Consider the following 18,696-nt stretch of genomic DNA (forward strand, 5'->3'; position numbering starts at 1 on the left):
GCCCCAAACTGGAAACAACCTCAATGTCCATCAACAGATGAATGATTAACAAATTGTGGTACATCCACAATGAAATACCACTCAACAATAAAAAGAAATAAACCAATACACACAACGCATATATCAATAATTATGATGAATAAAAGAAGCAAGACCAAAAAGAGAGAGAGAACGTGCTATATGATTCCATTCCTATAAAACTCTAGAAAATGCAAACTAATCTACAGTGACAGCAAATCAGTAGTTGCCTGGGATGGAGGGAATTATAAAGCACAAGGAAACTTTGGGAGTAACGGATATGTTCTCTATCTTGATTGTGGTGATGGTTCCCTGAGTGTCAAAACTCATCAAATTGTATACTTTCAATATGTATCATTTGTTGTATGTCAATTATACCTCAATAAAGCCATTTTTAAAAAAAGGTGAAATAAAGACATGAAAAAGCTGAAAGAAATCATCACCAGCAAACCTCCACCACAAGACATGTTAAAGGAAGTTCTCCAAGCAGAAAAAAAATACCAGTTATAAAATGAGAACTGCTCAGAGGTACTTAGATTTTTTTTCTTATTGATGTTGATTTTCATTTTTAAATTTTCAGGTTTCGAGCCATAATGCTGCTATTTAAGCAACTGAAATAATGCTGAATACACATACATTCAGTCAAAAAGTTTTCCCCTTCTGTTTCTTCTGACATGATTACCATGGTTAGTACATAGTGTTGGGGGATAAAGAAAAAGTATGAAGAATGATTGGCTACTTTAGTTCGTAACACACCAACTAAAATTACATCAGACTACAGATGTTTGGAAAAGATCACATAAGAGAAGTATGTTTCTTACCATCCTACGTATGGCTTTGTCACATATTAGCACTCAATTTGCCCCCCTATAACATATCAGATTTTATAACACAAGTCAGGAAGAAGGTTAACCTCCCAGAATTCAGAAACACTCCATACTCTTTATGTCAAAGAAGGCTTATGGTCACCTTAAATTTCCATGAATCTCACTTATTGAAACCAACAGGACATGAATTAAAGAACTATATCTAAATAATACCTTCTCCCACTATCTGCAAATTACATACACTATCAATTTTTTCTCTCAGACTTTTACAGAATGTAAAAAAAAAAATAATTCACATGTGCTATTGGTGAAAATATAACAAAAGATACAGTATTTTTGGAGGTCAATTTGGTACCACCTATCATCAGATACATTTCATTTCAGGGAATTTACCTTCCAGATAATACAGTACAGATGGCCAAAAAAATACACACACAAAGGTATTCTCTGCATCAATATTTTTGATAAACTGCAAACAATCCAAATATCCATCAAAGGGGAATTTGTTAAATAAATTAGGGTACAACCATGTTACATGACACCACACAACATATAAAAGGAACAAGACAATCTACATGCACTGATATAGAAAAATGTCCACAAGACGTTAAGTGATAAAGCAGATTAAATAACAGCCTGTACAACATCAGTCTATTTTTAAGGAAAAAACTGTTACCCTGTCCTTCTAGTTGTATATTCATAGAAAAAGACATCATCAGTTTCTTTATAGCAGCTATTGCTGGGGATCTGAGGATTCCCAGAGATATTTTTTTCCTTCAAATAAAATCAATTATTTTTGTAAAAAACATGTACTATTCTTAATAAAAAATTTAATAAGAAACAAAAGATCCAAAGGCTACTTTATAGCAGAAGAGAAATGACAGAAAAGGAACATGGTTAAATCTAAACCAGGTAATCAGACCCCCAAAAAATTAGAAATTTGTAAAACAGAAATTCAGAAAATACTATTAGGTTGTAAATAGGGGAATATGATTGCTACAAAATTACTATTCACTCTAAAATCTTTAGTTACATTAAGCAAACCAGTTTTTCCACATGCACATCAAAATAAATCAGTAGAACTGGTTTTGAACACAAGAAAAAGGGCGGTGGTCATGAAATCTGTTTAAAGGAATGAAGTAAGCTTATGATCCTTATTTGCTCTAATATAAAAATCCCACAATTACATGTTTAGCTTCTAGAATAGTGTTTCTCATAAACCAGAGAATTGAAATTACAGTTGTCTTCCGATTCTAGAGAAAATTTTTTCTCCAGATAAGCATGCCTTAATGTCTATATGGCTAAAAATAAAGGTGACAAAATTACAACTGAAAAAAATAATTGTAAGGAACTTAAAAATAATTACTACTGTCTAAAATTAAGAAAAGGCTGGTATCAGAATTAACCAAGGTAAGAAGGATCACATGGGAATCAACAGACTTTAATGGAAAGTTTAACATTTTACTTAAATGAGGCAAAGGCTACAGTTTTGTTTTCACCCAGAAAATTAGGACACTTAATAGCTACTTAAAGGGAAAGAACCAGGAATTACATTATAAAAAGATATGACTGTTTCATCAGATAATTAATTTAATTTATTATGTGAATCGTTAATTAAAATATGCTATTGTTAAGAAAAAACAGAATAAACCACAACTGCCAATACTTAAATCTTCAATAACAGACATTAAAAAAACTATTTTGTGGAAAGGCTTGCTATTAGCCTTTTGTACAATTCACAGTATTTTTGTGCATACTATTATTGAGTACTGCTTCAAGCACTGGAGGTCCCTGGTGAAAGACAAGATTTCTGCTCTCAAGGAGCTTACATTCTACCGTGCAAGTAAGATATAAAGTGAATGGGGTGAAAGCTTTGGAGGATGTGACGTTTCAGTTAACACCTGAATGACAAGAGACAGCCATGTGACAATCTGGGAACAGAATTCTCCAGGCAAAGATAATACAAAATATAACAGTACTATAACATTTTTTAGTGGAATGTCTCTAAACCAATTTCTTTCAATAAAATGAATTATCTAGTGACTCCTATGTGCACTCTAGTTGGAAAACCACTGATTGCAAAAACCTTAAATGGCAAATAAATAGCATGAAATGATCAGGATTAAAATGAAAATAAATCAGTTCATGATGAGATGCAGTTACTGATGCCAACTATATTCTATGCACTATGCTTAATAGCCTCATTTTCAGGCTAAAGACATAATGTGAGACACCTACACCATTTATAATTAAAAATACGTAAACTAACCTTGTGATAGGTCAAAAAGTGGTTGAATAAATAAAGATATGCAGTCTTTCTCTTAAATAATACAAAATATAAAAAATACCAAGCTAGCATTTCACTCATTAGATTTCAAAAAATGTCAAGGACTCGTAACACCTGAGGATGGTGAGGGCAAAAGTGAAGAGATGTTCTCATTCAATGTAGTTGTACCATAAGTTGGTTTAACTTTTTTTGACAGCAAATTGTCACTAGCTACCAAATTAATGATGTGCACGTTCTGTGAATTTGCTCAACAGAGTCCCGTACAATAGCACAAGATTACACATAAAAATGTTCATTATATTCTGTTCATAGTAGTGTAAAACTGGAGATAGTCCAAATGTACATCAATAAGGGATTACATAAATCAATCAATCATGAAATATCTACACTATGGAATACTATGCAGTGTTAAAAAAAGGTAATGATGCAAATCGATACACCTTGAAATGAAAAAATGTCCAACATACAATGTAAAAGGAATATATTGCTTAACAGTTTGTATATAATTCTTTTCTGTGCTTGTCATAAATAACATATGGAAGCAAGAATGTTTGTATATGTATTGAAAATTTCTAGACTATATAAGCTGTTACCAGTGGTTTCCTCTCTTAGGACTGGGATTGGTGAAAGAGAAGAGAAAGAGCAAACAAAAGACTTCGTTTTAAAGTTCTGTTACTACATTTTTTCCCCCAAAATAGTGAACATAGGTTACTTTAGAGAAACTTTAAAAAATATCTTTAAAAAATGAGATGGTTACTAGTGCTGGGGAAAAGTCATGTTAATTTCACTCTATTTTAGGGTAGAAAGGGCGAAACAGAGATTGTACTCTTTCAATTTAAATACTTGAAGAAAAATAAGAATGGCATCAAATTTCTAATATACCTTTCCTCCCTTAATTAGGATTTTTATTATATTTTAAAAACAAATGACGAAATAGCATCTTAAATTGAACACTTCCACAGCAGTCCACTCTTCACCACTCACCTTCTTCATCTATCCATTTCATGGTGAAGAGCTGTTCATTGTCAAAAGAACACATGTCCCGAACCTCATTGCAAAGGCCCTCAAAGGAGATTGATGGTTCAAAATGTGTTATCATGATATCCCTGAAAAAGAAAGGGAATTGTAAGTTTGACAGTGACTAAAACTAATAATGCTCTACACATGACTGAATGCCTGACAATTTGATGGACTTCAGCTATTTTGTGCGTGCATCAACACGTGTTGCTTCCAGTGTCAAAAAAAATCCACGTTAAATAAAGCTTTAAAGAAATAGTGGATTTGTGAAACCCCTTAATTCAATTCCCCCTCCTCACTCAGCAAGTCCACCCTAAGTGCTCTGATGGTAGTGCCACCTTCGCTTCAATAGTAGTTATCAGAAGATGACTCTTTTGTAAAGCATTGCACTCCACAGATGAATAGCTCTATTATTGATAAGCTTCTGCCTTATATTTAATGGAAAACTGTTCCAATCACTAGTCCCAGGTCTCCCCTCCACAAAAAATCTACCCTTTGTCCAAGAGATGGGCCTTCAACAATTTGACAAGGATCTGCCATGCCCTCTTCACCAGCCCTAACTTCCACAGATTACCACCCATGAGACTGTCAACCATTCTTTGTATGGGATGCTTTTTAGATCTCACACCTTCATTTTCACCTTTTCCAAAAAGAATTCCCATTTGCCAAAACTGCTTTTAAAATGATTCATATTTTGAGGTAGATAACCCCCAAAACACAGGAATAGACATAAATGTGTAAGCAACTGTATTTAAACAAGTCCACCTAGGAGCTATTCACTATAAAACTTAAAACTGCGACAAAATGTTTTAGAGCAGAAGCCTGGGGTTTCCTCCAAGGAGCTATGAGAAGGCTCCCTATGATCTAATCACACAGTAGCTTGCCACAGACATCCTTCCAAAAGTAGGTCAAATAAACAGATGACTCTAATTTAACAAACACTTTATAATGATCTCTATGTGTCAGACTCTAAAGCAGGGGTATCCAAACTTTTTTCAACGTTTTTCACCAACGGCCATATGCGATAAAATACACAAACAGCCGGGCCACTCACTCGAGGTGAAGTACGCATTGCCTCACCTGGTTTATTTAAGTAAACTAAATGTATTTTTGGAATTTGCTGCGGGCCAATTAACAATGGATCGTGGGCGCAGTTGGCCCGCGGGCCGCAGTTTGGACACCCCTGCTCTAAAGGTTTTACAAAACCGATGTTCATGTCTTTCCTGTTTTAACCTTTTCAACCTTTCGTCTCTCATGTAAAATCCGAAGTCCCTAGCAGTCTATAAGACCCTGTGTGAACCGGCCCTGGCTACCTCTCTGACCTATCTGTTCTACCACTTGGCAGACAAACCAGTGTTTATAGCCCACCACCTACCCCTGCTAGAATGTAAGCTCAGTGAAAGTAGGGCTTTTGTCTTGTTCATTATATTCCTAGCGGCCAAACGCAGTGCGTAGTACAGAATAGGTACTCAGTAAATGTTGATGAAAAGAAGGAAATGACATTGTTAGGAAGAAACATGGGTGTTGGAATGTAGAGCAGTAAAGAAGAAATTAAAAATTTTAGCCACCTGTAAAGAGTTAAAACTGCAGTCTTAGGGGCTATTGAGTTTAGCGGAGAGTCAAGCAGAAAAACTGAACGACCTTTTCTTGATAATCATTCTCTTCCTAAGCACCTCATCCCTTTCTGCCCCTTTCTCCTAGAACCCTCTTGCCTGGCTTTGGTAACAGTATGTTTCCCTGGTTCTCTTCCTATTATTCTGAACACTTAAGTCTCCCTTTGCCTTCAATTACAAGACATTCTTTACACTGGCTCTCATATTCATTCTCTGTCTCTCACTCTTTCTCTCTGAAACCTAATTCACATCCAATGTTGTAACTATTATCACTATGTAGGCGACCCCTAAATCTGTAATTCCAGCTCTCTGTGTGGTATTTAAGACTCTGGAGAATCTGGTTGTAATGGCTCTTCTCAACTTCATCCTACCATTCCCAACACAAACACTCCACTACAGACAGCTGGTTTACCCCCACACATAAGACCTTGATGATCCAAGCTTTAATCCTGATGTTGTCTTAGTTTAAGGCGCCATTTGTGAAGGTGGGGATCAACCTTTAACAGGCACTTCAACACCAACTTCCATTAAAACTTTTTCAATCACACAAGTCCAATGGTCTATACTTCTAAACCTGTTCAACATGTTATGTTTCATCTTTTGTTATTCAACTAATTATATACTGATAACGCATCCTCAACTAAGTTGTAAACAACTGGAAGACAAAAATTCTTGGCCTTTTAATATATTCATATAACTATTAACATAATTGGGACTCAAATATTTAATTGAATTTAGAAGAAATACTTTCTAGGAAAAACCAATCTTCCAGAAAATGCACTTTTGACAAGAAAATATCACTGTTTATATTTCCTTTGCCTGTAAACATTTATGGAATACTTAGTATGTTCCAGGTATTTAAACAAACTTCATCTTACATAATCTTCAAATTAACCATCAAACTAGATACACTAATCCTATTTCACAGATTTAAAAAGCGAAACACTTTTACCTCTGGAATATTTGCCCCAGTCTCACAATTGGAGAATAGAATATGAATTCAAATCCAAATCTAATGACTCCAGTGGTGGGCGCTGTAATCTGACCTTCTCCCTCTCACCCCCCCACCCCCAAAAGCCACCATTGGCAATGAAGTATTTATTATACCAACTGACGGGAGCTGTACCAGCAGACAATCTCCAGTTGTCAGCCTCCTTCAGAGATTTGACTCCTCAGTATGGTCACACCCCCTTCCTAGAGCTGCTCACAACCAATGACTGATTCAATGTGGGGGTATAAAGGTCCTAGATGTGACTCTGGAAAGCTCTGAAGTGTCAACTCATCTTCAGAACTCCCTGGAGGGTCCACTGAGGTTTCTGTTAAGACTTCAGGGCATCTTGATGTTTTCCTACCTAAGCTTGCTTCCTTCCCTTCATTTCTTTTCCCTTCCCTTCCACAGCTGTCCATCCCAGGAGCACTCCTGAATAAACCTCCTGCACGCTAATCTGAGATACCACTTTCCACAGCAGCGTGCACACAATGCATAGCTATTATCAGATGATATTTTTTGACAAAAAAAACATAATCGATACGAACAGTCAATCTCCCTTTTAAGAGATTGACTAATGATATGTAAATGTAATCCTTATTTTAGAGACTAAATTAGTCTACATTATAGTACATGAAGCTAGTTAATTTTTTTATTTGTTTAGAGAAAATACACTGCCAGGATATATAAATTACACGTATTTTAAGTCTGTCTCCCCAGACTAAGTGTAAAATCCATGAGAAGAGGCGCTTTATTTTGCTCATTGCTGTATCACCAATACCTGAAGCACTATCTGGCCCAGAGTGGACATTCTGTGAGTAAATTAGGTGAATGGAGGTGTCACATGTTGGACTCTAATGACAGCATGGGGAATGTGAAAAATAACAAGCATTCCAGAAAGAAGGAATGGCATGTAAGAGGCAGCCACAGTATAATGGTTAAGACCATGACAGTTAAAGCTGGGATGCTTGGGTTTGAATACTGGCTCCATCACTTACTTACCAGCTATGTAACCTTAGGTGAATTACTTAACTTCTGCATGGCTCAATTTCCTCATCTATAAATTAGGAATAATAATATCTCATGTGGTATGACAAGGATTTAATGGATTAGGTGAATTAATATTTATAACACTTAGAATAGTGTCTAGCATATATACTCTATATGTGCTTTAAATTTTTTTAAAACATTATATATTCATATAATACTGTAAATAGAAGTGAAACCTCATTAGAGAGTAAAAATAATCCAACCTTCTAAAAGTAACACACAGATGCTTCTGGTTTAAGGAATGCACATCTATATCCTTTCATCCTAAGGGCATTCGATAATGACAAATTATTGAAGTCTTAGAAAACAAAAAAGGTACCAGCATCAGACCAGAAAGTATGAGAAAGTCTTAGATTATTGAAAACAGATGGGTTAAAATTGACCCAAGAAACATACCAGCCCCAAACAAAAAAAAGTTAAAAGGAACCTTTTAAAAAGAGAAGTTTAATTAACCCAAGATTACTTTTCCTTCTCCAAGTAGCTAATCACACCACTCGGCTTATCAAGTGCATTGACACTTAACATAAGCATTCAATATAAATGCCTTTTTAAATCGCTTTAAAGAAAAAATTACAATTAAAGAATAGAATAATGTTATAAACCTTTACAATATAAAAATTACTAAGAAAAAAATCAAGATGTGGAGAAAATGAAAGGAAGTGTAAATTCAAAAATGTTTCTTTTCCTAGTGACGAGTTAATGCTCTATCGAAAATTAATTAATTTTAAAATTAAAGCAGGGAACAAGAAAAAGCAAATAACCCAAGTAAAAAATGGGCAAAGGACTTGAACAGACATTTCTCCAAAGATGATATACAAATGGCCAACAAGCTTAGGAAAAGATGTTCAACATCCGTAATGATTAGGACAAAGCAAATCAAGATCATAATGAAATATCACCTAATCCCCATTAGGACGGCTACTACCAAAAAAACCAGAATAACAAATGTTAACAATGAGGTGGAGAAACAGGAGCCTTGTGCACTGTCGGTGGGAATGTGAAAACAGGATTTCCATATGATCCAGCCAGTCCACTTCTGGGTATGTATCCAACAGAACTGAAAGCAAAGACTCCAATGGCTATTTGGACACCGATGTTCATGGCAGCATTATTCACAATAACCAAAAGGTGGAAGCGACCCAAGTGTCCATCAAAGACGAATGGATAAACAAATGTGATATATGAACACAAAGGATTATTCAGCTTTAAAAAGGAAATTCTGACACACGCTACAACATGAAATGAATCTTAAAGAGATGCTAAGTGAAAAAGGCCAGTCAAAAAAGACAAATGTAATACAATGTGATTCCACTTATATAAGGTATCCAGAGTAGTCAAATTCATAGAAACAGAAAGTAGAACAGTAGTTGCCAGGTGTTGGGGGGAGGGTATCGGGGAGCTGTTCAATAGGTATAGAGTTTCAGTTTTGCAAAATGCAAAGTTCTGGAGATACGTTGCACTACAATATGAATGCAGTTAACACTACTGAAGTGTACACTTTAAAATGGTGAGGATGGTAACTAAATTTAATAGTTTTGTTTCTATCACAATTACAAAGAAAAAAGAAAAGCAGGAGAAGGTGTATCATTGAAATTATATGTTTAACCACAAGAGAAGTAAAAATAGGAGAGGAGGCAATAAAGAAGTGCTAAATTTCTCATCTTTCATCTTGATCAAAACAAAACAAAACTTCAAAAGTAGTTAACTCTGGGTGGTAGAACTGGGGATTGGAGTAAGATTACAGACGGAAAGGTGTACTCTGTACTTGGATCCTTCTGAATGGCATAGATTATTAACGTTTTTGCCATGTAAAGGTTATGATTATAAAATTTACTCTCTAATAAAATATGAAACAAATTTTGAATGACTTCTATAAATAAAATTGTTTTCAATATTTAAAGTTTTTATTGAAAAATAAAAACAGAAAACAGTTCTTTTCTTCTAATGACATTAAGGGAACCTGCTTATCTTAAATCAATTTTTCTTTCAAAATACCCTGAGGTTACTAGTACAAGGGGGTAAGGGTTGGGAGGAATGTATTTTAGAATTAGAAGGAAAAAAGGCTCCCACAGACTTTCTCTGGCAAAGAACAAACGTGACATTATCATTTTTGAGTGCAAGGGGAAAAAAATTAGTATGATCAGACACCCTCAAACTATGACTTCCTTATTAAGGTCCGCATGGAGTTACAATTGACGCATACGTAAGCATGTCTAGAAACAACAGGGATTTTTCAGAAATCTTACTTTTCAAGAGTTAAAAATATTTATCAGAACATATAAATATTTTTTAAACATCTGTGTAATCCTTAAACAACGTTAAGTACATTCTTCCTAAAGAGACTCAATGAAGGACTCATGCTTTATCAACTGCCACTCCTTAAGTTCCAGGAACTAAAACATTTAAGGGAGTTTTATATAAACACTTCTCTAAGTAATTGGGAAAATATCATGTTCACACACTACACAATCACCAGATCCTTATTATAGTACCAGAGCTAAAAATGAGCTGCAAAATAAAGATATTACATTTTAAAGGTATAAAACAAGTTATGCAAGAAAGATTTTTTTTCTGGTTTTAACTTCACTGTTAGCATAAATTACCTTACCACTGGTCTTCAACAGACTATAGTTGGCTTCACCACAAAGATTCCCAAAATGACAAATTTAGATATAGTTTTGGCTGGATTTTATTTTTAAAAAAGGGGGAAAAAGCATTTTTAATTTTGCTGTTGGATTTCAGAAGACAAACTGCTTCAAGCATTCATTATGTTACTATGTTCTAAAATACAGAATCTAAAGTTTTTCCTTAGGGCTAATAGCTTTTAGAAATAAACCTGAAAAAGAATCACATTCAGCCCTTCCGTTATCTCAACATAACCTTGTCTTCTAAATTAAATGTATAATCAGAAAAAAAATTCTGTTTATTATCACCAATGTAGTAGATTTAGGCAGGATTATCCATCGATGGTAAAAACTATTGGGTGAAAGGTTTTGGAGGAGTAGAATATTCATACATTCTTACAGTATCACCCCTTAAATTAAATATTAATTATAAAAAATAATAAAGCAACTTCCATTTTTTAATCTTCTTTATCAAGGAGACAGAAAATTGACTCAAAAAAAATAACTGAAAAATGAATGACAATAAACCAAAAAGTAATCTTAAAAAGCCGCTTCAATATAGAAAAAAGGAAAAGAAATATTTCTCTGAAGAGTAAGACTCAGCCTTGTATTGTTGCTTACTAAACCCCAACGCTATCATCCATAAAATGGAGATAATGATCTCTACCTCTGAATACTATTGTGAAGATTAAATAAAAATAAGTGCCACTTATTACAGTTCTTGGAATATGTGGGTACATTATAAAAGTTCATTTCTATGCTCTTTAACATACTTCAAAGGGAGAAAGAAGACTGGGTATCTTTGAAGATAATTTATGAAATTTTTCTAACTATTGATCATATTTCATTAGATAACTGATCACTGCTAAAATATAACACTGTCTGCAAAACTTAGCCAAATGGTTAAGATAAGAAAAATAAATGAGCTACATAGAAAAGAAGAGGCAAAACTATTATTTGAAGATGTCTTTATCTACCTATAAATTCTAAGACAGTTAACTAAGAAGTTATTAGAACTAAAAAGGTGGCCAGTTCAACTTAAACATACAAAAATAGATAGTATATAATAAGCCTACGAGAATAAAAGATCCCATTTATAAAAGCAACATAATTATAAAATATCTTAGAATAAACTTAACAGGAAATGTATAAGACCTATGAGACAGGAACCTTACTGAAAAACATGAAATAACTTAGTAAGTAGGTATTATACCACACACTTGTAAGGCAAGGCTTATTATAAAACTATCAGTTCTCAAATTAATCCATAAATTCAATGCAATTCTAAATCAAAATGCCAATAAGATTTTTTTTTCCTTTGGAACCTATAAAAACCTTAAAAAATTCATCTGTAAGAGAAAACATACAAGAATAGCCAAGAAAAACTGGAAATAGAGAATTAATGAAATGGGCCTTTCCATAACATATATCAAAATTAACTACAATATTACAATAATTAAACCAATGATGGTAGATGTAAAAGTAGATTTCTCTTCACAAAGCAACAGAAAAAGAATAGAAAGTACTTATGCACATCTGAGCTCAGTATGTAACAAAATTTTCTTTTCAACCTATTCAATACTGGTATCAGTAGAATACATTTTGAAAAAAATTAAGGTGTATCAGTACCCCACAAATAACTAATCCCCCAAATGCCAGATTTATTGAAAAGATCATTTTAAAAGCTGCACAATTAATAACAGAAAAAATAAGAGTATTTTTAGGTGAGAAACACGTCTACCTAAGAAAACAAACCCAGAGCCATAAAGAAAAGGACAGATGTGATTAAATAAAAATGAAAAACTCCAGACAGGCAACAAGTTACAGAAATGCTGGCAACTTTTTAAACAAAATATCAATGTCTCTTCAAACAAATTAATATATAAATAAAAAAAAAGAATCGAAGAGAAAAATGGGCAAAAGACATGAATATACAACCCACAAAGGCAACACAAATGATCAATAATGTATAAAAAGATACTTGTAAAAAAAAAAGTTAGCGTTTTTTTGCCAATCTTATTGGCAATAATTTAAAAGACTGATAACATGCAATAGGAGCATAAGGAAAGCTTCATCCATAGAGTCGTTGAGAATGCAAATTCATAAGCTTTTGGAGGATAACATCAAGTTTTAAAACTAGGCGTATCTTTGACCATGTTTGCAAGAATATATATTAAATATAAGGCTGTTCCTTCAGCATGATTTGAAAGAATGATTTGAAGCAACTTTATGTGTTTAAATCAGAAAAAAAGGTTAAATACATTATGGCATAATAATACTGTGGAACACTATGTACCAATTATAAAGAAAAAGATAGATCACTCTATCTCTATGTAAGTATCTATCCATTTATCTATCTGTCTATCCTGACATGATGACAAAGATGACCATAAATGAAAAAATTCAAGTTGCAGAAACGTGTGTAAAACTATGAACTCATTTATTGGAAAAATAAAATGGTCTGTCTGTGTGTATGTATATACACATATCTATACTTACAGATAGATATACTGATATGACGTAGAATATCCCAAACTATTAACAGTGGCTACCCCTAGGAGGTGTGGGTGAAAGACTATAGGGATGGGGAACTTTCAACTTTATGTATTTCTGTATTTTAAATTTTTAGCTTTAGTTCCTTGCCCTGTGATCTGTATTAGTCCACTGGTGGCATTTTTGTTTCTATCATCCTTCTCATCCACATTCCTACATAGGTTAGCTGTTAGGCACAGTGCTTGGGATATAGAGCCAGCACACAGTGATTGTTCGGTTAATTCTGGACATTTCCACCTTGATGTCCCCAAAGCACCTTGAGCTCAAAAGTCAGTTATTTGTTCCAGGTAATCCAGATGTGTACCTTCTCCTACACATCTCTTTCTTCTATATTTCCTAGTCTCTCAAACAAGACACCAATGAGTTGTCATTTCCGCACCCCTTCCCATTGGAAATCGGTCTGTAATTCATTGCCACTGAATCCATGTCCTCTTTTCTATCCCCCTCATAATCTCTCACCTGGACTACTTCCAAAGCCTCCAAATTAGTGTCATCCATCACCAATTCAATTGCCATACTGGTTCCAAGAGCGATCTGTCTGAAATGAAAATCTGTCTGTCTCTTACTTAAAACCTTCACCAAAGAAAAAAGTCTGAAGCAAGAGTCTTCAAAGACTAGTGCCTGTGAACCTTCTTAATACCTCACTTCTCATCAGTGCCCACTTCATGCTTATGTACTAATAAGGAATGCACATGGGTCTAAACAACTAAACTGATTTTAATTCCCCAAACAGAACACACAGCTGTGCAAGGCCTGGAACCATGCCCCACCCAACACCACCCCCACCAACAAACCTACTTATCCTCTAAAAGGCCTCAGACATTTCATCCTCCAGGAAGGCTTCCCTCACCCCTTCTCTCCAGTATCCATCCCTGCAGTGACACTGACACACACGCACACGCGCACACACACACACCTCTCTACCTTTATTAACTCTTCCATGTCTTTGCTCCTACAAATCTCTTACATCCTCAAGGGCAGAGCCTTCTATTAATCCACCTCCACACCCTCTGTACCCACCCCAGCACCAAGTGCCTGGCCTGTCGTAGGTGTTCAACAATATTTATTAAACTGAGTTTAAACACACTTAAGTAATATGTGATAGCCTAAGCAAGACTGGAATTTTAAAAATTCATGTTTTAATTAGGCTCATGTCAACCACAGAAAAACGGACACTCAAGTTATCTTAAAAAGCGGGCTGGGAGTTGAAAGCTATCCCGGACCTCTGAGGAGAATTTTTCCGTGGAGAGCTAGCTACTTCTTTCTCCTCCGCGTCCTCAGACCTTCCCTCTGCACAGGGGCGGTCCTGGCCTTACCAGCTTCTCCCTCAACTCTTCAGCTTCAGTCCTCACAGCTAACAAGCAATTTATCTCCATATTATCCCATTCAGATTTCTAAGAGGGCTGTTTTGGTTTGGTTTTTAGCACAAGGCCACAATGCCCTTTCTCTCCGCTAAAGCTATGGATCAGTGCCCTGTGGTTAGGTGCTATGTCAGAAGCTCTAGCACCAATAACTAACATTCCCCCAATTCTCAACTCAATATATTATTTGTATTTCCTTAGAACCATTACTAAAGTATATCACTAAAATTATTTTGCAATGCTTTTAAAAACAAGTCTTGCCAAGACTTGTTAACAGTGAAAAAAAAAAATCCTGCCTAAATATTTCTTCACTGAACCAGCTATACATTCCAAATGTGCAGGAGTTAATGTTTTTATTTGTACGTTTGCACAGAAAAAATCCTCTGGGTTGCTATAATTGCTCAACAGCCTTGGTTTAAAAAGCATTTTTTTACAAGCTTTCTGCAAAATTTCCCATACACTTACAATGTAAAGAAATGAGTAGTTGAGACATTTGTTAAATTCTATCCCATAATATTAAGCAACTTTATATAAGGATAATCACACACAATGGCAATCTATCAGGAACCAACAAAACTTGTTTCTCTTCCTCCAAACTAACACGACTAGGTAATGATTGAAGAAGGAAGGCCGCTCACTGACAAGCTACCGTGGCGAGGAAAGAGGGGTACAGGCTGTGACAAAGGCACTCTTAGACGGTCTCCAATAAAATCAGATCCTCAGTGCGAGTATTAAACTCCTACTAAAAAACTAGGAAAAAAATCTAATTAAATGTCTGCTATACCTAGGGAGACACCACATTTGCAATAAAAACAAATTTAACAGAAATATAACTTTATACACATCTTTGAAAGGAGAAGGCAATTTATTCACTAAAAAATGCTGCTATTCCGAGGTTCAACATTCACTGGAAAGAAATATTGTTAGCAGTGTATAAGGAGAAAGCTCTCTGATAATGGCCATTCAGAAGAGCTAACGAAAAGAAACTTTTTCCAACGCAGACTGTCCTTCCATTACTTGATGTAAAGGAAAGATTTTCTATTTTAAAATCAGGTAGGTGTTCTAGTTAGCCAACCTGTTTATTCACTATCCTCACTGGTGACTCATTTTAGTTTCATCTGCAGTAATGAGCAGCTGACTGTGTCATATCGTACCCATCAGTTTAGACCACTGTTAATAAACATATAATCTTAACAGATCTAATTTCAGAGGACAGAAATTGGTACAATTTAGAGTGCTGATGCTGTCTTTAAGTGAGGCCCGAGATGAAGGCACTATTAGAAAGCTTTCATTGAATTAAAGGCACTACAGAGCAAGGGGTTCTTTCATTCCTTAGCAAAAATTCATAGGTTTTAAAAAACAAAGAAAATGTTAACTTTAATGTCTTGGAGAAATTTTAGTCAAGCACTAAAAGGGTTATTATCTCCTTATTCCTTTTTAAATAATTGGAGCAATGAGCCAAGAAAATATGATAATGCATTCCTGAAATATACCAGGCTTTGATTTCTTTCCAAAGGAGAAACTTACAATGATTTTAATTTATTAATTAGGCCTATTTACAATTGTCAAATTAATAAAAATGGGAACAAAACAAAGAGGCACTAGTTTCTTCATCTTTCATAGTTGGAATCACTAGAAACTATCTAAATTTAATAAGTCAAGAATTTATATTACTTAAAGTCATGAAGGTAAACTGGAAAACTAAAAATAATAGCTTAACAATCAAAAATTGAGAGGCACCAGGAGGAGAAAAAGCAAAAGGCTGTGTGCACCCAATTTCTCATCTTTCAGAGTATCAACAGATACTATCTAAAGTTGATATATCACAAAACAGAAGTATAACTTTTAAAGTAATAAAGGCAACCTCCAGAAGAACCAGAAATAAACTGTCAATAGTAGTTACCTCTGGAGTTTGGGAGGATGAGGTGGGGAATACTTTTTATTTTATACCTCTGTACAATTTGCACTTTCCTACCATCTGTGTACACGTATATTCATTTTTCAATCTAGTTTTTAAATTGTCAATAATCAGACACTTTAAAAAAAGAAAAAAAAGAACATGTACTGTATTTCATTCTCTGTACCTAACAACTCATGGACTGTCAACTTTATAAAATGGAACATATTCTAAAGTGAAATATCTCATCTATCAAATAAAAGTTAAGCTAAAGGGAGGAAAGCTTTTTTCCCCATAGTGCAAAGTTCATAGCTTACCATCCTTAATCAAAACAGCTCTGTGACAACTACAAACTTTTTAAAAACCTACACACACTTCTTGGTACTGTTTTAAAATCAAGACCTCCTTGACCAATTTAAGCAAAATCACTGATACTGTCCAAAAGATCTCCTGTAAACTACTCCTGAATGCAGTCAAGCTAACACAGAGGTCAGAGGCTTCATGGAGCAAACACACTAAACCAGTATGTCCTTACATCAAATCAATACGACATTTAGGGACTTATATTTTCTTTGAAATCAAAAACAGAGGCATTTTGAAAGTTTGCTATCTTCACTGATACTCTCAGGAATGTAAAAGTATGCATTGCAGTTTCAACCTCCTAGTGCTTGAGTTTTTTTTTAAAGCAATTTACTTCTGCTTCGACAAGCACTAAGACAGGCCAAAGCTGTTGGGTTTTCTGTTAACCCTTAGTTTCAAACTTTTAGGCTCACAATAGCATTTCACTGTTCTAATGCTCCTAAATATAATTACCCCAAAGAAATTTCAAACCACAACTGAATTCAAGGGAAGGGGGGCACTTCACTGATCATGGAATATGACTGAACATAATGATCTCAGGACTGGATTATTTCTGGTAACCACAAGAGTTATAACTTAGGCAATAAATAACATGAGTAAAGATCACAGATTTTCAAGCTTTGCCTAGGCTCATCCTCTTCTCACCTTGCATTATCTCACCCTATGGGACCATCCTTGAAGCCACAATGACAAAGAAGTATTCACAAAATTTTACTTTACACGTACACATCTAATCTTGGAGAAACATAAGTACGTAAGGTACATCCCTGAAAACACATCAACTTCACTCTTAAATAGTAACTCGTATGTCTAATTTACTGGCAGCTTGACCACAGTCCAGATACACTTCGTGAATTCTTACAGGTGATGAAGATAAACCTGACTTGGAGAACCCAAGGCTTTAGGCCTGCTGGAAATCAAAAGGGCAGCAAACTGAAGCAGTCCTGCCGTTTAAGCCCATAGCAACTTAAGTTAACTGAGGCATCACTTGGAATCAACTCTCACAACCCCAAATACATCCAGACCTAATGACGTAAACCCTTGTAAATTTCTTAGTAGGCGAGTCTCGCGAACCCACCAGGTGGACCTACTCTATTTCAAGGCTCCTCCTGCGGACTCTACTCTGGACAGTCAGCCACGCGATTCCCGGGTGCCCTGCACCACACCTTGGGGGTGCCCCGATCCAGCGCCCCATGCTCCTCCCCCGACCACTCGGTCACCCATCCCGAGTCCTCAGAGTCGCCCTCTCAGATCAACCCTCCACAACATCTCTCCCTCACCCACCCCTCCGCCAGGCCAAATCCAGCTGGCCCTCCCCCTCCCCTCCTACCCGTACCCCCAGACACTCACCCGCGGTAGTAAGCTTTCACCCGGACCTGGTGAGAATGGTCCCCGCTGCCGCCGCCTGTGATCGGGTGAGACATGGTAGTGCTGTCTCTCTGGGTCGGCATCTCCTTACTCCCCCGCCTCAACGCCGGAGGCCGAGGGTGCCTGGGGCGCGCCGGGGGGCTCCGCTGCTCGAGCCTCTCCCAGAGCCGCGGCAGTCCGCTCCCCTACCTGTTCTCCTCGCCCGCGGCGCCGACCCAAGGGTCGCCTCGCCCGGGCAGCCGGAACCGCGCGGCTCCTCCCACTGCCCACAGCCGCCACCGCCTCTACAGCCGCCCGGGCCCAGCACGCCTCCCTGCCTCCGGCCCTCCCACCTCGCTCGCTCCAAAGGCCCACATTCCGCGGGAGGGCGGGCACTACCACCTATCCAACTCAAGGAGCCTCAATGCCCGGCTGAACCATTCTTACGGAGGGCAAGGAAAAAGGGGGAGAGAGAATGGGAGACGCTGATGCTCACATCAAATACGCCGGGAGGGAGGTTTTCGTGGAATCTGTGACTGAGAGAATGCGACGGTTCGAGTAACTATAGTTCTGTAAAAAGCCCCCTCCCTATAGGGAAAATGGTAGGGGACAAGTGCTGCGGCATCTCACCCCAGTTTCCTAACTTGGTCGCGTCCGCGGCCAGCCGATTTGGGATTCGGCTAGATTTGCTGTGTGGGTTTCTGGGATTTGGAGTCCCCGGGGGATTCTGGGACTTGAGGTTCCTTACGTATGG

The 18,696-nt window shown here is 36.5% G+C and overlaps 1 protein-coding gene across 1 annotated transcript in view; it reads right to left on the reverse strand.

The window, feature by feature from the left end:
* The window catches only part of PRKCI (protein kinase C iota), a 52,628-nt gene extending 34,286 nt beyond the window's left edge, over positions 1-18,342 (reverse strand). The window contains exons 1-2 of the mRNA XM_033088873.1: positions 17,946-18,342; positions 4,117-4,238 (exon numbers count right to left, since the gene is read on the reverse strand). Of these exons, the coding sequence (XP_032944764.1) occupies positions 4,117-4,238; positions 17,946-18,046 (223 nt within the window). The 5' untranslated portion in view covers positions 18,047-18,342. The remainder of the gene's footprint in view (positions 1-4,116; positions 4,239-17,945) is intronic.
* Positions 18,343-18,696: the final 354 nt, after the last annotated feature.

This window comes from Rhinolophus ferrumequinum, chromosome 2 (assembly GCF_004115265.2).
Source record: "Rhinolophus ferrumequinum isolate MPI-CBG mRhiFer1 chromosome 2, mRhiFer1_v1.p, whole genome shotgun sequence".
In the NCBI taxonomy this organism is placed as follows: domain Eukaryota; kingdom Metazoa; phylum Chordata; class Mammalia; order Chiroptera; family Rhinolophidae; genus Rhinolophus; species Rhinolophus ferrumequinum.